The sequence below is a fragment of the Podarcis liolepis genome (genome assembly GCF_965112155.1).
Source record: "Podarcis liolepis genome assembly, chromosome: 15".
Classification (NCBI taxonomy): Eukaryota; Metazoa; Chordata; class Lepidosauria; order Squamata; family Lacertidae; genus Podarcis; species Podarcis liolepis.
In genome coordinates, this window is record NC_139566.1 from 24,665,901 (window position 1) to 24,687,060 (window position 21,160).

General features: G+C 46.9%; 1 protein-coding gene across 9 annotated transcripts in view; it reads right to left on the minus strand.

Moving 5' to 3' along the window:
• The window catches only part of NF2 (NF2, moesin-ezrin-radixin like (MERLIN) tumor suppressor), a 96,113-nt gene that overhangs the window by 47,238 nt on the left and 27,715 nt on the right, over positions 1–21,160 (minus strand). For all 9 annotated transcript variants that reach the window (XR_014519838.1, XR_014519839.1, XR_014519840.1 and 6 more), the window contains exons 5-9: positions 9,108–9,176; positions 7,667–7,749; positions 6,380–6,455; positions 4,850–4,984; positions 1,398–1,472 (exon numbers count right to left, since the gene is read on the minus strand). Coding sequence is in view for 4 of the 9 variants with exons in the window: in XM_083478672.1 (XP_083334798.1) it covers positions 1,398–1,472; positions 4,850–4,984; positions 6,380–6,455; positions 7,667–7,749; positions 9,108–9,176 (438 nt within the window). In the remaining 5 variants the exon portion in view is untranslated. The remainder of the gene's footprint in view (positions 1–1,397; positions 1,473–4,849; positions 4,985–6,379; positions 6,456–7,666; positions 7,750–9,107; positions 9,177–21,160) is intronic.

Genomic DNA, 21,160 nt, shown 5'->3' on the forward strand with positions numbered 1-21,160 from the left:
AGGGTTCAAATCCCTGGGTCAGCCATGAAGCCCGTTGGGTGAACTTGGGCCATTCCCTTTCAGCCTAATCTACCTCGCAGGGTAGCTGTCAGGATAAGGTGGGGAGGAAAAGAACCATGCAGGCCGCCTTGAGCTTCTTGGAGGGAAGGTGGGGATTTAAATATAAAAATGCAACTAAAAAACAATATGCCTATTTAGTGCAATGGATGTGCCATCTCCCATCTTCAGCCAACTCCCATCGGCCCCAACATCGCATGGCTGTGCTGGCTGGGGTAGTTGAGATTTGTAGTCCAGAACATCTGTAGGGCATCACGTTGATGCGGACGGACTGGCAGCAGTTCTCCAATAAATAATAAACACACGAGTGGGTTGGAAATTAGCTGTCTCTATAAGGCAGACCGATCCTTGAAGCTCAGAAAAAACTCTGGGTGAAAAGGGGGAATGGAGACGAACCCCCTTTATACACGGCTCTTGAATGGGGATCAGCGGGAGGAGTTGGGAGGAAAAACAATGGAGGCCCTGAGCACAGTGTTTGACCACAGAGCTTGCAGTTTCCCCAGCGCTCCAAGAGACCAATTTTCCAAGCAGAATCTGCCAGCTATTCAGACAAAGCCAGGCCTCTGCTGCTGCCGTTGCAGCAACAATGGCGGGCTTGTTCCCAGCCTTTCACGCAAGAGAAAGAGTCATTCACAAAACCATCGAGAAGCTTGCTTCTACTATCCACTTTCTCTCTCTCCACACCCACCCGAGATTAAGAGTCTCATGCTATATATATATATACATACATATATATAACCAGAAGCCTGCCGCTACTATCCACTTCCTTCCCTTCCCTTCCCTTCCCTTCTTCCCTTCCTTCCTTCTTTCTTTCTTTCTTTCTTTCTTTCTTTCTTTCTTTCTTTCTTTCTTTCTTTCCTCTCTCTCTTTCTCTTTCTCTTTCTCCCCCCCCCAACACCCTGAGATTAAGAGTCTCATGCACTCTCTCTCTGTCTGTCTATAAATAGGGCCATATAGCTTATTACTGTCTACACTGACTGGCAGTGGCTCTCCAGGGTTTCAGGCAGGGCATCTCTTCCAGCCCTTACCTGCAGATGCCTTTGGGGACTGAACCAGGGATCTTCTGCATGCCAAGCAGCATCATGCAGCTGGGCTGAGGGTGGTGGGAGTTGAATCCCATAACATCTGGAGGGCATCAGGCTCATGCAGATGGGCTGGCACTGGCTCTCTAGGTCTGCAGTGCGATTTGTGCCTTTCCCGCTCCCCAGAGCCATCATCTGTTTCATCTCCTGCACACCAGCATTTCGTGCAGCCCGGGGCCCCTTTGCCTTGGAAGGATGCCTGGCTGCTCAGCAGAGAGGCTGCCACAATGCAACTCTTGCATCCTCCTTCAGACTTACCAGCTTATTCACACGCAGCTTTGAAGAGTTGAATTTGAAGACGTCGATCTTTTTGTCCAGAGGCTTTATCGTAAACTGCGAGGGAGGAAGAAGTTGTCAAAGAGGGAGTGAAAATGAAATAGAGGAAGAGGGGTGCGCCCTGATAGCCCAGCCCAGTCTTATGCACATCGAAAAGGAGCGCCAGAATCTCTCTTATACCAAGTCAGAGCAGTGGTCCATCCAGCCCAGTACTGCCAACACTGACTGGCAGCAGCTCTCATGAGTTTCAAGCAGGGAGCCTTTTCCCCAAACCTACCTGGCACTGAACTTGGAAGAACCCTTTGCATGTAAAGCACATGCTCTAGGCACTGAGCTATGGGTCAGAACCCTGGTCCATACTGAGTCAGAACCTTGGATCTGTCTAGCTCAACACTGTTTACTCTGACTGGCAGGGTCTCAGGCAGGGGACATTCCCGTCCCTAGGAAGAGATAGCTGGGACCTTCTATGTGAAAGGCTCTACCCTCTGAGCTACAGCTTTTCCTTTTAAAGGTGAATGCACCTTGAAGTTTTACTTTCCGGCTAGCTGACAACACAGAATCAGTCAAAGGACAATCACTCCCTCGGGTTGGGGAAGTTCAGTGTTCTCCAGCCATTTTCACACCCCACAAACTTAGATCCCACAGCAAAGCCAGTAAGCAAAGGAGAAGAGTGATGGAGGAGAAATCAAACAAATGCCTAGAATCCACCCAGTAGCCACTGCAGCAAAATTTGTGGCGGCCAATTTGAGAGATCTGTTCCTTCATCCTCCCCTCACTTGGAATACCCAGGTAAAGTGGAAATCGAGGCATTCTTTGCTCACAGGCTGCACTGAATAAAAAGTCTTATTTCTCAGTGCATGGAGAGAGAGAGAAAGAGCGCCAGCCTGTCTCTTTTCGTAGCAAAGAAGCATGTTGGGTTGTTTCTGTCAGGAGCTCGTCCTACATTCGAGTAGGACCCTGGCAGAGACACATGCCCGACTGGAATGTTCTCTCCCTCCTGGTCGATCGTTCAGGAGCTTCAAAAGCTTTCTTCAGCCCGAACATCACAGCGACCGATGCCAACAGACATCGGCACATTTAGGGATCTGCATAGTCTTTGCAGTTCGCGTGACAGACCTCAACAACTCAGCATTTTGGCTAATCCACTTTATTTACATATAAACACACACGGAGCACTGCAACATGGCTCCCTCTCTCTCTAGCATCAGACAGCAAAGAGAAAAAGAACAAAGGACAATAGTCCCACTTCATGGAACACAGTAACACAAACATCCTGTCTCCGTCACTTCCCACTCTGTGGAATCAAAACATACACCATCATGCAATAGACAACAATCCCATGACTGCAATCACGGAGCAGGAATTCTAACAGTTTTGCCAGGTGAGTAGCCAGCCTGCCTAGAATGGGAAGCAGAGCTGCAGTGCTGTGTAGTGGTCAGAGTCTTGGACTAGAACCTGGGAGACCAGGGTTCAAATGCCGACTCGGCCGTAAAGGTCACTGTGCGACCTTGGGCCAGTGGCTGCTTCTGAGCCTAGCCTACCTCACAGGGTCGTTGTGGAGATTAAATGGGGGACAGGGGTGAACCAGAAAACCACCTTGAGCTCCTTGGGGGGTTGGAAGGTGGGATTTAAACACAATCAATAAACAAACCAAATAATAGGATGAAACAGCAGCACGGAGCCTCAGATCTCAACTCTGGCAGGGGGGAAAAATCCCTGAGGATTTGCTGCCAGCCACGAGGACCACTGCAGTCCCAGACGTGCGCTTGATAATAGACACACTAGATTAAACACCTCTGATGTTTCGGTACAGCTGTCCTGCGCCACTATTAAGCCCCGCTTACTATCGTGTCACATCTCGCTTGCGGCCGTCTTATTACGAGGATTATTGACGTGATAAAAGATGACAGATCCTTCCCTCGAGGGGCGGCTCTATTACAGGCTATTATGTTCCAGGCCCAGCAGACGAGGTCCTGGGCCTCTCAATTCCTGGTGGAATACTGTACAGTGTTATGGGAGGGAAGTGGGGAGGGAAACATAACTGATAAAACTTGTGTGTAGCCAGAAAAGGGAGAGGGGGAAAGGATCTCGCAAGAATGCTAACTGTAATAGGATTATGCATCCAAAACTGTATTTTTTTTTAAAAGAGCACATCATAAACTAATTGCTTCAAGCTTCAGCAATAATAACTGAAGTAGAACGCGTTAAGCTCTTGGCCCTCACCAGATAATGTTTAAATGTTATCAATCCTCCTTTTCCTGCCCGCCTCCCACCAAAAAAGAAAAAAAGCCGCTGCTAATTTCGTCTGCATTGCACTGTTTGCATCAGTTTTAAAAGAAAGAAAACTGCAGTCAATGTTTTCCAGGACAGGGGAGCGAGGAACCGCTGTACCAATTAAAACCGGTGACTTTTTAAAGAACTGCAGAGTCCAGGAGGTTAAGGGATTCTCTGCAGTCCTGCTATATCGGGGATAGCCAGCATGGTGCAAATCAGACACTGTTGGGCTGCAACTCCCATCATCCCTGCCTCCTGGCCATATTGTCCAAGGTTGATGGGAGGCAAGGTGCAGCCATTCTGGCCATCCCTGCGCCAGACAGACCACAGTCAAAAGGGCATTATTATTATTATTATTATTATTATTATTATTATTATTATTAGAATTTATATACACTGTATGCAGGTAAAGGTAAAGGACCCCTGGACAGTTAAGTCCGGTCAAAGGTGACTATGGGGTTGCGGTGCTCATCTTGCTTTCAGGCCGAGGGAGCCGGCATTTGTCCACAGACAACTTTCCAGGCCATGTGGCCAGCATGACTAAACCGATTCTGGAGCAACAGGACACCGTGACAGAAACCAGAGCACACAGAAACACCATTTACCTTCCCACCGCAGCGGTACCTATTTATCTACTTGCACTGGCATGCTTTCAAACTACTAGGTTGGCAGGAGCTGAGACAGAGCAACAGGATCTCACCCCGTCGCAGGGATTCGAACCGCTGACCTTCTGGATCAGCAAGCCCAAGAGGCTCAGTGGTTTAGACCACAGCGTCACCCATGTACACTGTACATTTAATGAACTCTTTTAGTGCTTTAACAGCTGTTGGTTTATTGTCTTTACATTCCACCTTTCTCCCTGCAAAGAGCTCAAGGTGGCAGATATGGATCTCCCCCTCCTCATTTAACCCCCACAGCAGCCCAGGGAGGCAGGTTAGACTCAGAGATTGTGATAGGCCCAAGCTTCACATGGCCAAGTAGGGATTCGAAGCTTGGTCTCCCAGGTGCTTGTCTGACCCTCTAACCACTTCCACTGCATGACTTCCCCTAAAGTATCCTGGGAACTGGCAGCAGGAAGGAATAGGTGAATGAGGCCGCTTTCTCAATTCAGCACTTGGACAGAGACACAGGGAGGGGGGGACAAGAGGAGTGTGCCTTACCTCCTTATCGCTGTAAGAGACGTTCCGAATCTCATTCCACGGAAATGAAATTTTGGGGGTCAGCCTGTTTTCCATATCATATATGTGCAGGCCCAAGGCATCCACGCCCAGCAGCAGCTCTGTTCCTTTCTTATTCTAAAGGAGAGAGAACATTGGATTTTTTTTTAAGCAGAGCTTGCATAGCCATCTGTCATGGATCCTTTATTTTTTGAGATTCCTGCATTGCAAGGGGTTGGACTAGATGACAGTCAGGGTCCCTTCCAACTCTACAATTCTACATTGTCTCCATTTGAAATGGCTCAGAGAATCTGACACATGAATCCCACCTAAGTCTATCCAACCATGGCCCAACAAAATTCTACAGTAGGGGTTGCCAATGCAGCACCCGTGGGTACACATGCACACACAGAGGCTTTCCCTTGTGCCTACTGTTTCCCCTGGTCAAGTTGTCTCCCCCCCCCAAAAAAAAAAATTAGGACCATAGGTACTGATCAGACCATTGGTCCATCTGGTTCAGTATTGCCTCCGCTGCCTGGCCGTGGCTCTTCAGGGTTCCTGGCAGGAAATCTCTCCTAGATCTTCCAGGAGATGCCAGGCATTGAACCTGGGACTTTCTGCATGTAAAGCAGGCACTCTACCACTCAGCTCCAGCCCTTCGCTTAACACACACACAAAGCTGCCTTATATGAATTCAGAGCCTTGCTATAAGGCACCTTACGGGCTTTTGCACAAAAATGTAAAATGAAGCTGGATCGGAGACTGAAAAAATGTTGGTTTCTAGAAAGCAGAAGAGTTGGGTGCTATTATGGAGCAAGGGTTTTGCAGAAGTCTATAAAGCTGATAGACAAAGAATCAGAAGTATTTTCTTTTCTTCCTTTTAGTTTTATGCTTGGTACTTGATGTGAAATCAGAGCCTTGCTCCATATTGTCTACACTGACTGGCAGCAGCTCTCCGTGGTTTCAGTCAGACAGGGAAAATGCCCAGCCCTAACTGGAGACTCTGGCGATTGAACCTGGGACCTTCTACGTGCAAAGCAAAGCTCTTCTATTGAACTACATCTCTTCCCTGAATTAAGGTTGAAAAAAGCCAATGGAATAAGTTATGGTGTGTGTGTGTTGCTCACGACAGTGTATTCCATTTGCAAATGTGCCCACAAATCCAAAAAGCTTTGTTCTACAGGATCAACCTGGCCAAAGAGGGAGGGCAGAAGGAGGCAGAGCTAGAGCACTCAGGCTTCCCGAGGCAGAATGAACTGCAGCAGCAGTGACTCATTCATCCCCCTGGGGAAGCCTCTCAGCGGCCCTTTCCTGGTTGCAGGTAAGGCTAAGGCAGGAAAGCTGCCAGTACATCAAAGGTTCTGCATCAAACTCTCCTCTGCATTACGGAAGGAAGCTTTAGCAAAGCCAGAGTCTGCTGACCAGAGTCCTTCTGCACAACTGGTTCCCCTCTTCTTTTGTTCCAAGGGCCTCCTGCCCTCAAATCCCCACCACCACCAAAAAAAAGTGCAACGCAAAACTTGGGGCTTTTACCCGGATTGCAAAGTAGTTCACGCCGTACATCTCGAGGTCCTGTGCAATCTTCAGGTACTCCATTTCAGCTTCATCCCTGTAAATGTGAACAGTGGGGCAGACAGTTTAGAGCTGCAAAAGTTTGACAGAAACGGGACATTATAGAATATGCAGGGGACTGGGAGAGAACCAAGGAATAAGACGGGTTCTTAGCTTCACGGAGATATTACACAGCATGCTCAAGATGGTCTCAAGGTATTACACAAACACAAGCACACACACACACACAAACTAGAGGCTGTGCCGCTGCTCACTTTGCTTGCCAGCTCTGTCTGGCAACAACACCCCTTTGGCCAACCTTAATCCTCCCTTGCACTTCACCTAAACCACCCTTCCTGGCCAAAAAAACCCCACCTCCATATGCAGCTGCCTGCCTGCCTCTTTCTCCCTCCTCCACTGCCCAGCAGCTCTCAGAAGCCTGTTCTCACACTATAGTGCACATCACCATCTATCAGTGGCCAAGCAAACTGCCACATGATGACAACCTTCCCTTTTTACTATATGTAAGAGATATAAGCAAAAAAAGATCCACAGCAAATCCCTTCCTGCAGGTTTACTGCATCCTAATTTCTGTTAAAATGGATGTTCAGCAAAGGAAATATTTTTATTTTCCCCCTTCCCAAACACCCTAAATTTCAGGGGCATAGTTGGTCACCCTTAGTGAAAAGAAAGAGTTGTCCACTGCTGTGTTGTAGGGTGCAATAGTGGTTGGCGCTACTGATACTCAAAGGGCAGAAGGCAGAGGTACCAAAAGTAGGCAGAACCAGAGCCAATGAGATGCAGGGCCACCCCATGGGCTGGTTGTAAATAAGAAGGAAGGCTGGTGGGGAACTGTCCCATTTGCCCTATTGGGTCAGCCTCCACTATTATGGAGGGAGAGGAGCAGAACAAAATAAGGGTAACCAGGAAGCTACCCGTTTTCTATGCTTGTCTTAGAGACGTCTAAATGTTATAGGACTTCCACAATGATCCCTTCTCTAGGTCACAAGCATAAGCTGTGATCAGACCTATGCTTTGCTGCCATCCTTAAAACAAAGGACGTGAGATTCTGCTTTCAGGGCAGGCTGCACATCAACTCTTGAGATTTTTCAGATTCCTACAAATTTTCAAATTTCCAGCTCTCATGGTTATGAATGTAAAAACTTTGGTTGGTATGACAGCTACTATTTATTTCGTAAAATTTATATACCACTCGATTGGAACCCCTCAAAGTGCTATAAAAAGGACACTGAGGATGCAAAGACTCACCTGGCTCTGCCTCGATGTTGGCCATACCAAGCTGTTATTCTTTCTTCCCACATTTCTGGGGTCATCTGGTACAGGTTTATCACCTGAAGAGTGAGACACAAAGCCATCTTCAAATATCTGAAGGGCTGTCACATGGAAGATGGAGCAAGCTTGTTTTCTGCTGCTCTCGAAGGCTGGACCCAAACCAATGGATTCAAATTACAAGGAAGGTGATTCCAATTAAACATTGGGGAGAACTTTCTGAGGTTAAAGAGCTGGTTAAACAGTGGAGTGGAATACCTCGGAAGGTGGTGAACTCTCCTTTGAGGTTTTTAAGCAGAGGATGGGTGCCTTTCTGGCAAGGAGTCTTTAGCTATGTTTGCAGGTGTTTGGACTGGGAGTCCCAATTCTGCAATTCTAGGATTCTAGGATCTATACGGTAGCTTAGCTCAGTGGAGCCCCACCTACCTGCAGTTTTGTCTCAGAAATGGACAGTGCAGGCTAATGGTCAAAGTTAGACCATGTTTGAAATGCCACATCCTGCAGGACGGCTCATCAAGCAGTACTATAGTGTCTTTGAACCACTGTTGCCCAATATAAGTAACTGAAGCAGACAGACAGAGGCATGGACACGGCGCCTTACTTTCCTTTCCCAACCAAGTTATGCATATTTGCATCTCAACAAAGTAGGGAAACAAACCACTTCTTGTTCATTAAATGAAGTTCATTACAATTACATTATTAGCCCAGGCAGACAGACGATTGGGCTTCTTCAAGCCCTAAAGCAGTCTACCCTCCAAATGCTTTTGGGACCACAGCTCCCATCAGCTGTAGCAGGCTTCCTCAAACTCAGCCCTCCAGATGTTTTTGGCCTACAACTCCCATGATCCCTAGCTAGCAGGACCAGTGGTCAGGGATGATGGGAATTGTAGTCTCAAAACATCTGGAGGGCCAGGTTTGAGGAAGCCAGAGCTGTAGGGATCTGCCTTATATAGTCAGGGCCTTTGTATATCTAGCCAAGTACTGTCTACACTGACTGGCAGCAGCTCAGATAGGAAATCTTCTCCAACCCTACCTGGAAATGCTGGGGATAAAACCTGAAACCCCCTGCATGGAAGGCAAATGTTCTGCCCCTGAGCTACAGCCCTTCCCCATCCAAGAGCCTTTGTGAAGAAGACCAAAATAACGGTCATTATCTTCAGCAGAGCTGGAGAGACCAATCTGGAAAGTGTGTTTGGGGAAAAGGCAATTCTAATGTTCTGCTATCATTTAACAGCCATCCCATGTCCAAGGAAGCCAGCAAGCTGCCTTATGCTGAAGCAGACCAACTCGTCCCTCTAGCTCGGCATACACTGATCGGCAGCAGCTCTCTGGGGATTCAGGCCTGACATGCTGCTCTCTGACTAAGTTCTGAGGCCTCTCCGCCTTTGCCCGTGTCCGACTGAGCAAGACAGAGCCTTACCCGCTTTGGAAGCAACTCCTCTTGGGCCAAGAAGCCACGCTTGTGAACAGTGGGGTCGTAGTCACCGTACTGGAGGGGAAAAAACACAAAACAGGGATGTGTAGTGTTAAAACGGGGGTACTTATCCAGTCCTGGTGCACAAAGAGAAAGAGACAGGCCCTGGTGCATGAAGAAGCAGAGATCGATTGTTAGGGAAGGGTCCCAACTCCCAAGCTCATCCACTGAATGCAACAGAGGTGCATCCAGCACTCTCATTATACAGCTTCCGGACAATGCTGAAGATGTACCTCTTTACCCTGTGTAATGGGTATGAGTTACTCGTGCGTAAACTGGTGCCTTTCTCGGTTAATTTGCCTTGTTAAAACTTTCTGACTGCGCAGCCCCTTCTCATGGTGGCTGCCTCAGTCACTGGCAGAATCCGTCAGTGGGCGTTTCTTGAACCTCTTCCAACATAAAAGTTGTTTGACACCCAGTCTCCTCCTCCTCTCACTACGCGGGAGTCTTCTGCGCAGGGAAGGCGTGGGTAGCGGAGGACCTGGGCTCTCCTCACTGATGTCCAGTGAAGAGTCCTTGAGCCCTCTCTCCACTTCCCCCGTCTGCCCCCCCTTTATTCCTGGTGTTGCGCTGATTGGCTTCCCCCTCTACTGAGCTGTCTCTCCCCCTGCTGCTGGGTCCTTCACCAGCATCATCTGGGAGCCTCCCCTTCGCCTCTCGCTTTGATGTCAGTTCCCTGACATCCTGTTGTTGTTTTTTTAATTAATTGATGTATTATTATTTATTATATTTATTTTCCACCTTTATTTTCCAGTGAGCTCAAGCTGGTGTACATGGTTCTTCCCCCCCCCCTTCATCCTCACAACAACCCTGCAAGGTAGGTTAGGCTAAGAGATGATGACCGGCCCAAGACGAGCTTCATGACTGAGTCTCCCAGTCTCCCAGGTCACAGTCCAACAGTAACCATTACACCACACCAGTAACAATTAAATTGTCAATTTAGGTGCATATTTTTAGGACCCCTCTTATGTTTATGATTGCAAGTTGCTTTCAACTTTTTAAAATAATGTTTTATTTTAATGTCGTAATCCGCATTGGGACCTTAGGGTGAAGGGTGTTTGATAAATCATCTTAACAGGCCAGAAAATGACCTTCTGTTTATTGTAAAGTTTTCTTTATTTAATCGCCATCAGACCAGAAGATAATTCTCTCCTCTGTTAAGGAAAGCATAGTGCAATCCAACTATGGACTTTGACTGTGGTGGGGTCAATGTATCTTCCCACCCCCAACCTCCAAGCCTGTGTTGGCTTCTTGCCTCATCCCAACCCCACAAAACCTTAAAATCAGGATCTCGCTTTTTAATTTTAGAAGAATTATTCTCTGAGCTCCCCAGAGGCACAGTCTCACACACTGCTGTACAAAACCGAGGGCATTGCAAAGCACACAAGTTTTCTGTACTCTGGTCAGCATATATTAATATCGTGTTTTTCATTTATTTCTCATGCAGAAGAGGAAACAACAACTTTTTTTTAAAAAAAGAGGATTTTTACAAGCTTTCAAGAAGAAGAGGAAGGGGGAATATATGTTAAATGTTTTTTCCCCATAGGAGATGTCCTGCTGATGGCCTGTGCCATTCACCCGCAGATATTGATTTTAAATCTTTTGTTTTGTTTTCTCACCCCCTGGGGCCAGATGGCTACTTGAGGATGGGCGATCAAGAACAGCAGCGGGTACTGCAAATAGCGAAAAATATGCACATATTAGGGAAATGCATTCTATGCAAGAGGCAACCATGCCACCGTCAGGAGAATGAAGAATAATAACACTATTTTTGCAAGAGATCATACACATTCAGCAAATCACTGCAGGCCAAGTTTGAGAAATGACAATGTGATCAAAAGATGAACAGGTACAGAACAGTGAATCCCATCCCTACTTGTGGGCAACCTTTCAGTGGCAGGCAGGGCTAAAAGTAGAACGTGTGGAGAGTAATGGATGCAACACTTATGTTAGTAGGCAATGTTGCATGTTGCATACACTCACACAAATGCACACTGCACACATCTCTCCATCCAGGGAAGTAAGAGGCATTCCTGCAGTTCAAGGACTTGAAGGTTAGAGCTGGTTAGAGCATGGTGCCGATAACACCAAGGTTGCAGGCTTGATCCTCATATGGGACAGCTGCATATTCCTGCATTGCAGGGGGTTGGACTAGATGAGTCCCTTGCAGCTATGATTCTATGCTCCATATGAGTCCCTTGCAACTCTATAATTCTATGTTCCATATGAGTCCCTTGCAACTCTACGATTCTATGTTCCATATGAGTCCCTTGCAACACTATGATTCTATGCTCCATATGAGTCCCTTCCAACTCTATGATTCTATGTTCCATATGAGTCCCTTGCAACTCTATGATTCTATGTTCCATATGAGTCCCTTGCAACTCTATGATTCTATAATTCTATGTTCCATATGAGTCCCTTGCAACTCTATGATTCTATAATTCTATGTTCCATATGAGTCTCTTCCAACTCAATGATTCTATGTTCCATATGAGTCCCTTCCAACTCTATGATTCTATGTTGCATATGAGTCCATTGAATTCTGATTCTATGTTCCATATGAGTCCCTTCCACCTCTATGATTCTATGTCCCATGAGTCCCTTCCAACTCTATGATTCTATGTTCCATATGAGTCCCTTGCAACTCTATGATTCTAAAATTCTATGTTCCATATGAGTCTCTTCCAACTCTATGATTCTATGTTCCACATGGGCAAAAGCACTTGGAAGGAGGAACAGAGCTAGAGTCCCAAGGGGCCCCTACAGAGAGGCCTGCAGGGCTGCATTTGGCCCACAGGCCTGAGGCTGCCCACCCCTGGTACAGCTGCAAACTACAGAGCGTGCACAAACTTAAGCACATCCGTGCATGTCCAAGGAAGCTGAAAGATGGAAGATTCGGGACAGGTAAAAGAAAGGACACCTTCCCGCAGCGCAGGGTTAACCTATGGAACTCATTCTCACAGGAAGCAGTAATGACCGCCATCTTGGATGGCTTTAAAAGAGGACTGCACAAATTTCTGGAGGAGAAGGCTCTCGAAGGCTGCTAGCCAGGATGGCTATGCTCCACCTCCACAGTTGGAGGTAGCCATGTTTCTGAATACCAGTTGCTGGAAGCCACAGGAAGGGAGACTTGGTGCTCATATTTTGCTTGTGGGTTTCCCATGGGGGCATCTGATTGGCCACTGTGAAAACCGGGTGCTAGACTAGATGGGCTATGGACCTGATCCAGCAGTCTCTTCCTGTGTTCTTAATATATGCATTTTTGTGCAACGTTCCCCCTAATATATGTGTTTTGTACACCATTTTTGGGTTGGAGAACTGTATCACGAGATTGGGAGGGTTGCGAATCTTGAAGGCTCACCTGTCATTTTGGAATGTGCAAATTTAGATAAGCATGCACTAAATTGCATATCAAACCGAATTTCTCGCCCACCCCTGGTTCTGACCAAGCTGCTCTCCTGAAGTCTTCCACATCAATGCCAGTTCCAGGAGATTCTGCAACTGTTGACTTTATGCCGTTTTCTATAGCTTTCAGGGCGCAGATCTTCCACACAACAGAAGCAAAATAGTATTCTGTAGCTATTATATGGGAACAAAAGTCTGACAAATATTTTGGCAGTACAGAGCAGCGGAAAATAAATTGGGCTGGGGCAACCTTCTCAAAGGTTTGAGTGGGGTGGAACCGCTCAGGGGAAAACGCACAATGACTATCGCCAAGCAGTAATCTCAACATGTTTTCCTTTACAAAAAGTCTGAGGAAGGCTTTTGTGTGTGTGTAAATAGAGCTATTTTGTGTGAAGGAATCGTTTTTTGTTTCTGGGGGGGGGGGGAGAGACACTGCCTATTCTGAACTTTACTAAGTATATATACAAACACAGTACATATACAAAATTGTTATTATTACAATAAATCTATGGTGACCAGGAATAAAATGGATACACACCCACATACACCCCAACCATTTTTATTCAGATTTTTATTTTTACTTTTACAAAAAGAAGTTGAAGATTGCAGTGTGAAGGAAAAGATACTTTAAATGCATGCCTATAATTGGTTAGAATGTGGGGAGGGGGGGTAAACACCTTGTAAATTTCTTAATATGCAATGCATTTTCATCTTACCAATAAAGGTAAAGGTAAAGGGACCCCTGACCATTAGGTCCAGTCGTGGCCAACTCTGGGGTTGCGGCGCTCATCTCGCTTTATTGGCCGAGGGAGCCGGCATATAGCTTCCGGGGCATGTGGCCAGCATGACTAAGCCGCTTCTGGCGAACCAGAGCAGCGCAAAGAAACGCCGTTTACCTTCCCACCAGAGCGGTACCTATTTATCTACTTGCACTTTGATGTGCTTTCGAACTGCTAGGTTGGCAGAAGCAGGGACCAAGCAACGGGAGCTCACCCCATCACGGGGATTCGAACCGCCGACCTTCTGATCGGTAAGTCCTAGGCTCTGTGGTTTAACCCACAGCGCCACCCGTGTCCCTCACCAATAAAGGAAATGCCCTCATGATTTCCCTGGATTTTTAACAGATTCTAAACCAGCAAAAAGCAGAGGCAGAAAATCAGTCAAGATAAGATTCAACAAGACCAAGAAATTGGAAAACTGGAAGACAGAGAATGGAAAATCTTTAATATGGCAATTTGGCCCCAATGGACAGAGCAAGTACCGGCAACGAAGCAAATGTGGAAGATGATTTTGTAGAGCAGTGGCACGGGCTCATACCAGGGTCAAGACCTAGTGAAACTGGGGCCTCAACGCCAGCATCACAATAACTTTCCTGGAGAGATCTGGTATGCAGCAGTGAAACAGTGCACTGCTCCTCAGATTCTCCCTACGTATTTTAAAAATAATGATACAAAAAGTAGAATTGCATACCAAACCAAATATAAGCCAGTATTTGTGTAGTGGTTGGAGTGCTGGACTGAGACCTGGGAGACCAGGGTTCAAATTCTCACACAGCCATGAAGCTCACTGGGTGACTTTGGGACCATCACTGTCTCTTAGCCTGACCTACCTCGCAGGGTTGTTGTAAAGATAAAACAGGGAGGAAGAGAGCTCTGTATGCTGCCTTGAGCACCTTGGAAGAAAGGTAAATGTAACAAGGAAAAAGGCTTCTATGTATTGTGGTTTTTTTTTACACGCTATTGTTATACAGTCATACCTCGGGTTACAGACGCTTTAGGTTGCGTTGTTTCGGGTTACGGACCCACCAAAACCCAGAAGTACCAGAACGGGTTACTTTCGGGTTTCGGCAGTTGCACATGCGCAGAAGCGCTAAATTGCGCTTTGCGCATGCGCAGAAGTGCCGGGTCACAACCCAAGCGTGCGCAGACGTGGGGCTGCAGGCTGCAAGAATGCCTCCCGCACGGATCACGTTCGCAACCCGGGCATCCACCGTACATGAAAAATAAAAAGTTAAAAGAAACTAACTTTCATCCATGTAAGCAAGATTTAGATGGGCAGCTGGAGACAGCAGCCAATCTGCCTGCCAAAAGCTCTTTTACCTAAATTGGGCCACTAAACAGCACCAAAATTATTACTCACGAGGGTTCATACGATCCATCATTTTGAGCCGATACCCTTCAAATAGCGAGAAGCCTGATGAAACCGTCAATTTGGAAATTAAGAACTCAAGCCAGATGCTCCCATAGAACATGCAGAAGGAATTCAGTACAAAGGGCCACGTAACAGCCGCCCCCTGAACGGGTGTTCCAAGAGAAGGCCATTTACAAGTAATATATCTAGATATAGATATATATGTACCGGAAATATTTTGATTCCATTTTGGCCCGCCGATGAAAGAGCTGCCAGCGTCCTGCCATCATTCACTTATAAAGCCAGGACGTGATTTCATACAGTAATTAACCCCGGTATGCAAAGAATGTCCTCAACATCCACGAGGAAAGTCAGAGGGGAGGAGAGTCCTGCATGGCGGTTTTTTAAGCAAGACAAATGATCAAATAAAGCGAAGGCAGGAAGTCAGGAGTCCTTCTCAATCAGCCTCTATTTAAAGTTTTGAGCAAGGATGGGGGGGGGCGGGACAACACACGCTACAGAGCTTGACAATCAGCATCAACAAGCTGCCCACACACATCCTCAAGGCGGCAAAAGGCGTTCGGTGCGAGAAAAGAGGGGCTTCAAGGCGGAAGTGCCAAATTTGGAGCCGGCACAGATGCGAAAGGAAATGCCCCATCAGCATCTGACTCAGACTCCAATTTATGCAAGAAACTTTGTAAGGGAACATCCAGGGAGGCGCTGGGCACCTGACAGCTCCCCACTGGTTTCGGTAGGAGCAGAGATATTTGGGGGGAACCCAACCACCAAGAGAAGGGTGTGGTCCAAAGCATTTATGTCCAAGGAAAATGGATTTACAGTTTCGGGCAGTCGAAAATACTAAAAATTATGGGGAGGGCTCTTAACAGATTCATCAGTGCAACTCCAGAGTCCATCACAGATTGATTATGGGGGTCGGTGGATTTCAATCAGTATGTTTATTATTGCTTCTAGAATCTCTATTTCACCTTTCAGTATAAGACACCTAAGGCAGCATGCAATCAATCATCATCATCATAAAATTGCAATCAATCCATTAATCAATCAATCGAAGCACAGAAACAGCAGGCACAAAAATCGATGAAATTCAGCACAGCTAGGAAAACATGTTGCAATGCGTAAGAACGTAAGAAGAACCAGCTGGATCAAGCCAAAAGCCCATCTAGTCCAGCCTCCTGTTCTCACAGTGGCCAACCAGATGTTTGTGGGAAACCTGCAAGCGGGACCTGAGTGCAAGAGCAACTCTCCCCTCCTGCAGTTTCTAGCGACTGGTATTTAGAAGCATGATTGCCTCCCACTAACGGAGGCAGAGCATAGCCATAATGGCCGGTAGCCCTTAAAAGCCTTCGTGAATTTGCCCAATTCTCTTTTAACGTCATCTAGGTTGGTGGCCATCACTATCTCTTGTGGGAGGCGAGTACAAAATGTCTTTGCTCAGCGCAGTGGTGCTAAATGGCACTACCATTTAGATCATGGGTAGGTGAACTAAGGCCCAGGGACTGGATCCGGCCCAATCGCCTTCTAAATCCGGCCCACGGACGGTCCAGGAATCAGCATGTGTTTAACATGAGTAGAATACAGTGGTACCTCAGGTTAAGAACTTAATTCGTTCCGGAAGTCCGTTCTTAACTTGAAACTGTTCTTAACCTGAAGCACCACTTTAGCTAATGGGGCCTCCCGCTGTCGTCATGCTGCTGGAGCACGATTTCTGTTCTCATCCTGAAGGAAAGTTCTTAACCTGTAGCACTGTTTCTGGGTTAGCGGAGTCTGTAACCTGAAGCGTATGTAACCTGAAGCATATGTAACCCGAGGTACCACTGTATGTCCTTTTAATTAAAATGCATCTCTGGGTTATTTGTGGGGCCTGCCTGGTGTTTTTACATGAGTAGAATGTGTGCTTTTATTTAAAATGCATCTCTGGGTTATTTGTGGGGCATAGGAATTCGTTCATTCCCCCCCCCCCCCACCTTCAAAATATAGTCTGCCCCCCCCCACAAGGTCTGAGGGACAGTGGACCGGCCCCCTGCTGAAAAGGTTTGCTGACCCCTGATTTAGATCCACACTTCATGAAACCACACTGGGTGACCTTGAACCAGTCCCTATCTCTCAACCTGACCCACCTCACAGAGTCATCGGGCAGCGTAAAATAAGGACGGTTAGAAAAACAAGCCCACTTCCTCAAGCCCCTTGGCAAAGAATGCAAATGACTTTAAAAAAGACAGTTTCTCTTTCCTGCTTCCATCCAAACTCGGTGCGTGGTGGCCCTTTTGGATAAAAGTATTAGGACCTTTATTTTAAAAACAAAAAGGGTGCAGACCAGCGAAGATGGCAACGCTCACTTAACCAGTAGCAGACGATGACACAGTTGAGCTCACCTGACCTCTGTGTCATGGGCCAGGAGTCAGCTTCACCTGCTGAACAGCAGCCTGAAGGGGGAGAAGGTGGAATGACTCCACCTGCAGCTGATCAGCCTTCACAGAGAGAAGGCACTGATGAGAACCAGCTGGCTTTGGCCTTCATGAAGAAAGCATTCAGCAGCAGCCAGGTGCTGCAAACAATGCCTGAAGTTCCTGGCTCTTCCTTGCTGCTTCCTGCTGGATCCTTGGCTCCCTGATCTGGACTTCCTGACTTATGGCCTGGACCTTTGGCTCTGTGATCATCTGGATTCCCTGACCTCTGTACTGGACCCATGACTCTGTGATCAACTGAACTCCATGACCTCTGGACTGTACCCTTGACTCTACTACCATATGGGTTCCTTGATCTCTGGACTAGACCCATGACGCTGTGATCATCTGGACTACATGACCTTTGGGCTGTTGGACTTTGTATGTGGATTCTGCTCTCAGGAAAGTGTTCATCGGAGACTCCTAGCCACTGCTTGCTGAGCAACGAGATTCAGACAGGGCTACAATACTCTGATCGGTTCTGTTGCTGTTGCTTTCCTGGGAGTAGAGGAACACCAGCAAGGTCAGCATAGTGCAAAGGCACTAGCAGAACCAATCTGGTGTTCCTGCCAGTGCATTTCCAACACACCAGCAGTAGGAGTAACAATGCAACTGACCAAAAGTGGTAGTAGAGTTTTGCTTTCAAACTGGATATTCTATAGTCCTAGCAAACCTTATTTTGACATCTTTAAGAGGGACATTTTTAAGAGGGAGACTTCCTTTCTAACACTGAGCAGTACCTCCTTGTATTTATCAGACACATTAAGAGAGAGACACCTTCCTTCACGAATCCCCAGAAAAGGCACCTTCACAGCAGCTTTGCAATAATTCAAGTTTAACTGACTGGAGAAAAGTCAAAACCATTTTTTAAAACAATAATAATAATCTTTAAATCAGCTGACAGCCTTACTTATGAGTTCAGAGCACGGTTAACAAATAGCTCGGGAGTGATTTACCAACAGCGAGCCAGGATGAGAGATTGGTGATTCAAATTTAGGAAAGGGGGTGGGTGGCTGTGAAAATGAAGGATAGCATACATTCTTCAAGATATGTTGGCTTGCGTAACCTTGCAAACTTTTAGGAGGAAAAAAGCACACGCAGAGAGAGCTTTTCAATTAAACGAGATATTTAAAAGTGTCACGAAAATGGTTCTTCTTGAAGGAACACTGATTCATGTTTGTGTTTTTACTTGTAGATTGTCTTTCTATCACGCAAACATCTGGTTTCGCTTGCACCAAATAAATTTGTTCACATTTATATTCAAGATACCAAAACATTATTAGTTTCAGAAATAACAAATAGGGGGAGGGGGCCGGAACAGCAGCGCTGAAAGGAGCTGCAATACTACAAAATCCAAGAGGCCGTAACAGGCAGAGTCACTTACGACGATGACTCACACTTTTAGGAAAAGGAATTGGTGCATTTATTGCTTTGAGAAAAGGGCGTTTATTGGGCCTTTTTTTAAAAAAAAAGCCACATTTTTTTTAAAACACCTGCCCATGAGCACAATGGCATGAATGTAATACAGCTGGGGTGGCTAACCTCCAGTTTTGGGGGAGCTAACCTGACTCATGTTGACTGGGGCTGATGGGAACTGTGGTTGGGGGAAGGCTGTGCTACACCTTTTGAAAGAGGGAGCAACAAAAGTAAGCGGGGAGTCTTTGGGGAGGGCATGCAGGGTGGGGACACTTGCCAAAGTGCCAGGTCTACAAATTTTGCCCTAAAGGGCAAAGGTCTGCATCACTGGCACCAGCAGAGGGGGTGACAAAGTAGAGAAAGTATTTCTTCCTTTTGTGCCCTATGCAGGCTTCTGTGGAAAGACCCGTCTCCTTGCCTGCTCCAGGAAGAGGAAGGAGAAAACAGCAGCGGCTTCCAAGACGACATGGATAGGCCATAGCCAGCCACATCACATACATGTTTTAGCAGGAACATAACAGAGGAGTCTGGTCCTGATGTCAACATGGCATGGGAGAAAGGCGAGGGGGAGATTGTGCCACAGACCTGCAGCCCATGTCTGGTCATTCCTTATGTTAATGACCAGGTCTCACTTATTAGAAGAAGCAGGGAGGTGGCCACCCACCTAGAATCTTCCAAGTGCCCCTATTTTCCAGGGACAGTCCCAGATTTACAGAAACCGTCCCGCTTCTGTTTTGATCCTGGAATGTCCCGCTTTTCCTTAGACAGGGGTCAGCAAACTTTTTCAGCAGGGGGGTGGTCCACTGTCCCTCAGACCTTGTGGGGGGCTGGACTATATTTTTTTGGGGGGGGAATGAATGAATTCCTACGCCCCACAAATAACCCAGAGATGCATTTTAAATAAAAGCACAATTTTACTCACATAAAAACACCTGGCCGGCCCCACAAATAACCCAGAGATGCATTTTAAATAAAAGGACATATTCTACTCATGTAAAAGCACGCTGACTCCCAGACTGTCCATGGGCCGGATTGAGAAGGCGATTGGGTCGGATCCGGCCCCCAGGCCTTAGTTTGCCTACCCATGCCTTAGGACATCTCTATTTTCACTGGGGAAATGTTGGAGTCCTGCGACCCCCAAGCCAAGGAGATAAGTAACTATACAACCTTTAGAAGACATCTGAAGGCAGCTCTGTACAGGGAAGTTTTTAAATGTTTAATGTTGGAAGCCACCCAGAGTGGCCGGGACAACCCAGTCAGATTTACAGTAAATTTATTGTTGTTATTACTGTGGAATGGGACGTTCCTATTTCCATCAGAGAAACATTGGAGGCTATGCCCACCTTTTCTAAGAAGGGAAATGCAGGATCCGCCACACAGGGTGTGGTTTTGCCACCCCTCTAACCTGCCGCGCGGGGCACATGATCCCTCTCGTGACACCCACATACCCCCAATCTGCATCTGGCCACTGGTGAGAGTCACCACCGACAAGCAGATTTACAGAAACACCCTGCCTGCAGTTTCTCAAAAAGATGTGCATGACAACATAATATTTCCAGCCACAAGGCCAGCAGATGAAATAAACGAGCAAGAGCTCCTTTACAGGAAGAAGAAATGTTATACAACCGTGTGCTGAGGAGAAAACACACAAAGGAATAACGATTTTGGAGCTCAACAGGTAGAAGACGGCGAAGTCTGCTCCAGAGAGCTACTTTTCTGCCAATTAGAGTTGTTCTAGGCACCCCCTGCTTGAGAACATGATGCACAGGCAGCAAAAGGAGACTATCAACGCTCACCTGTGTGGTCTAATAGCAGGACGGTGCACAGGGGCTTAATACATTGCAGTCTTTTGTAAACACTTATTAAGAGACTCATCTTCCTCTGCGGGTCAGTTCCCTAAATGAAATGGCTTCTCTTTTTTTTGGCTAAGGAAAAGGTAAGATCCATTAGTCACCAATCGTTGGAGCCACAAAGAATAGAGCATCAACAATAAGCATTTATCAATATTTATGTCTCAAGCATCGCCTTTCTACACAACTGTACCCCCCAAAGCAGTGTTCTTTTCCTCTCATTTTTCAAATGAAATGACACAAGAGGCAGCGGGGGAGCAGTATAATCAGTGAACAGAGTAAGCTATGAACGTTTGCCAGGTGGGGACGATGCATGAATCTGCCCCCCCCCCCCACGCACACCATTGCAGCTGAAGACGTGGAGAAGCCATCGATGGAGATTGCAGCAAAGCCCTGAGACGCTACACATCTCATCTTTGACAAAATGAGGTATCTGACCACATTGCCAAGGCGAGTGCTGGCCCTTCGGCAAAACGAGGCCTGCTGTATGGGCAGGATCCCTTCTTTACCCAGCAGGTCACTGCAGTCTGCAGGAGACCATCTCCTGCAAGTTCCAAAGAGATCAGAAGCCCGCTTCACTGAAACTCAAGAGCAGGCCTTTCAGCTGTGAAACGGCATCCCTGTCGGAATACAACGGGCACCTGCTACTGGCACTTTTCTGGCAACAAGTAAAGACTTTTTTTTCCCCTGACAGGCTTTCCCAGCTGGATAAATAGGTCTCTGCTATGAG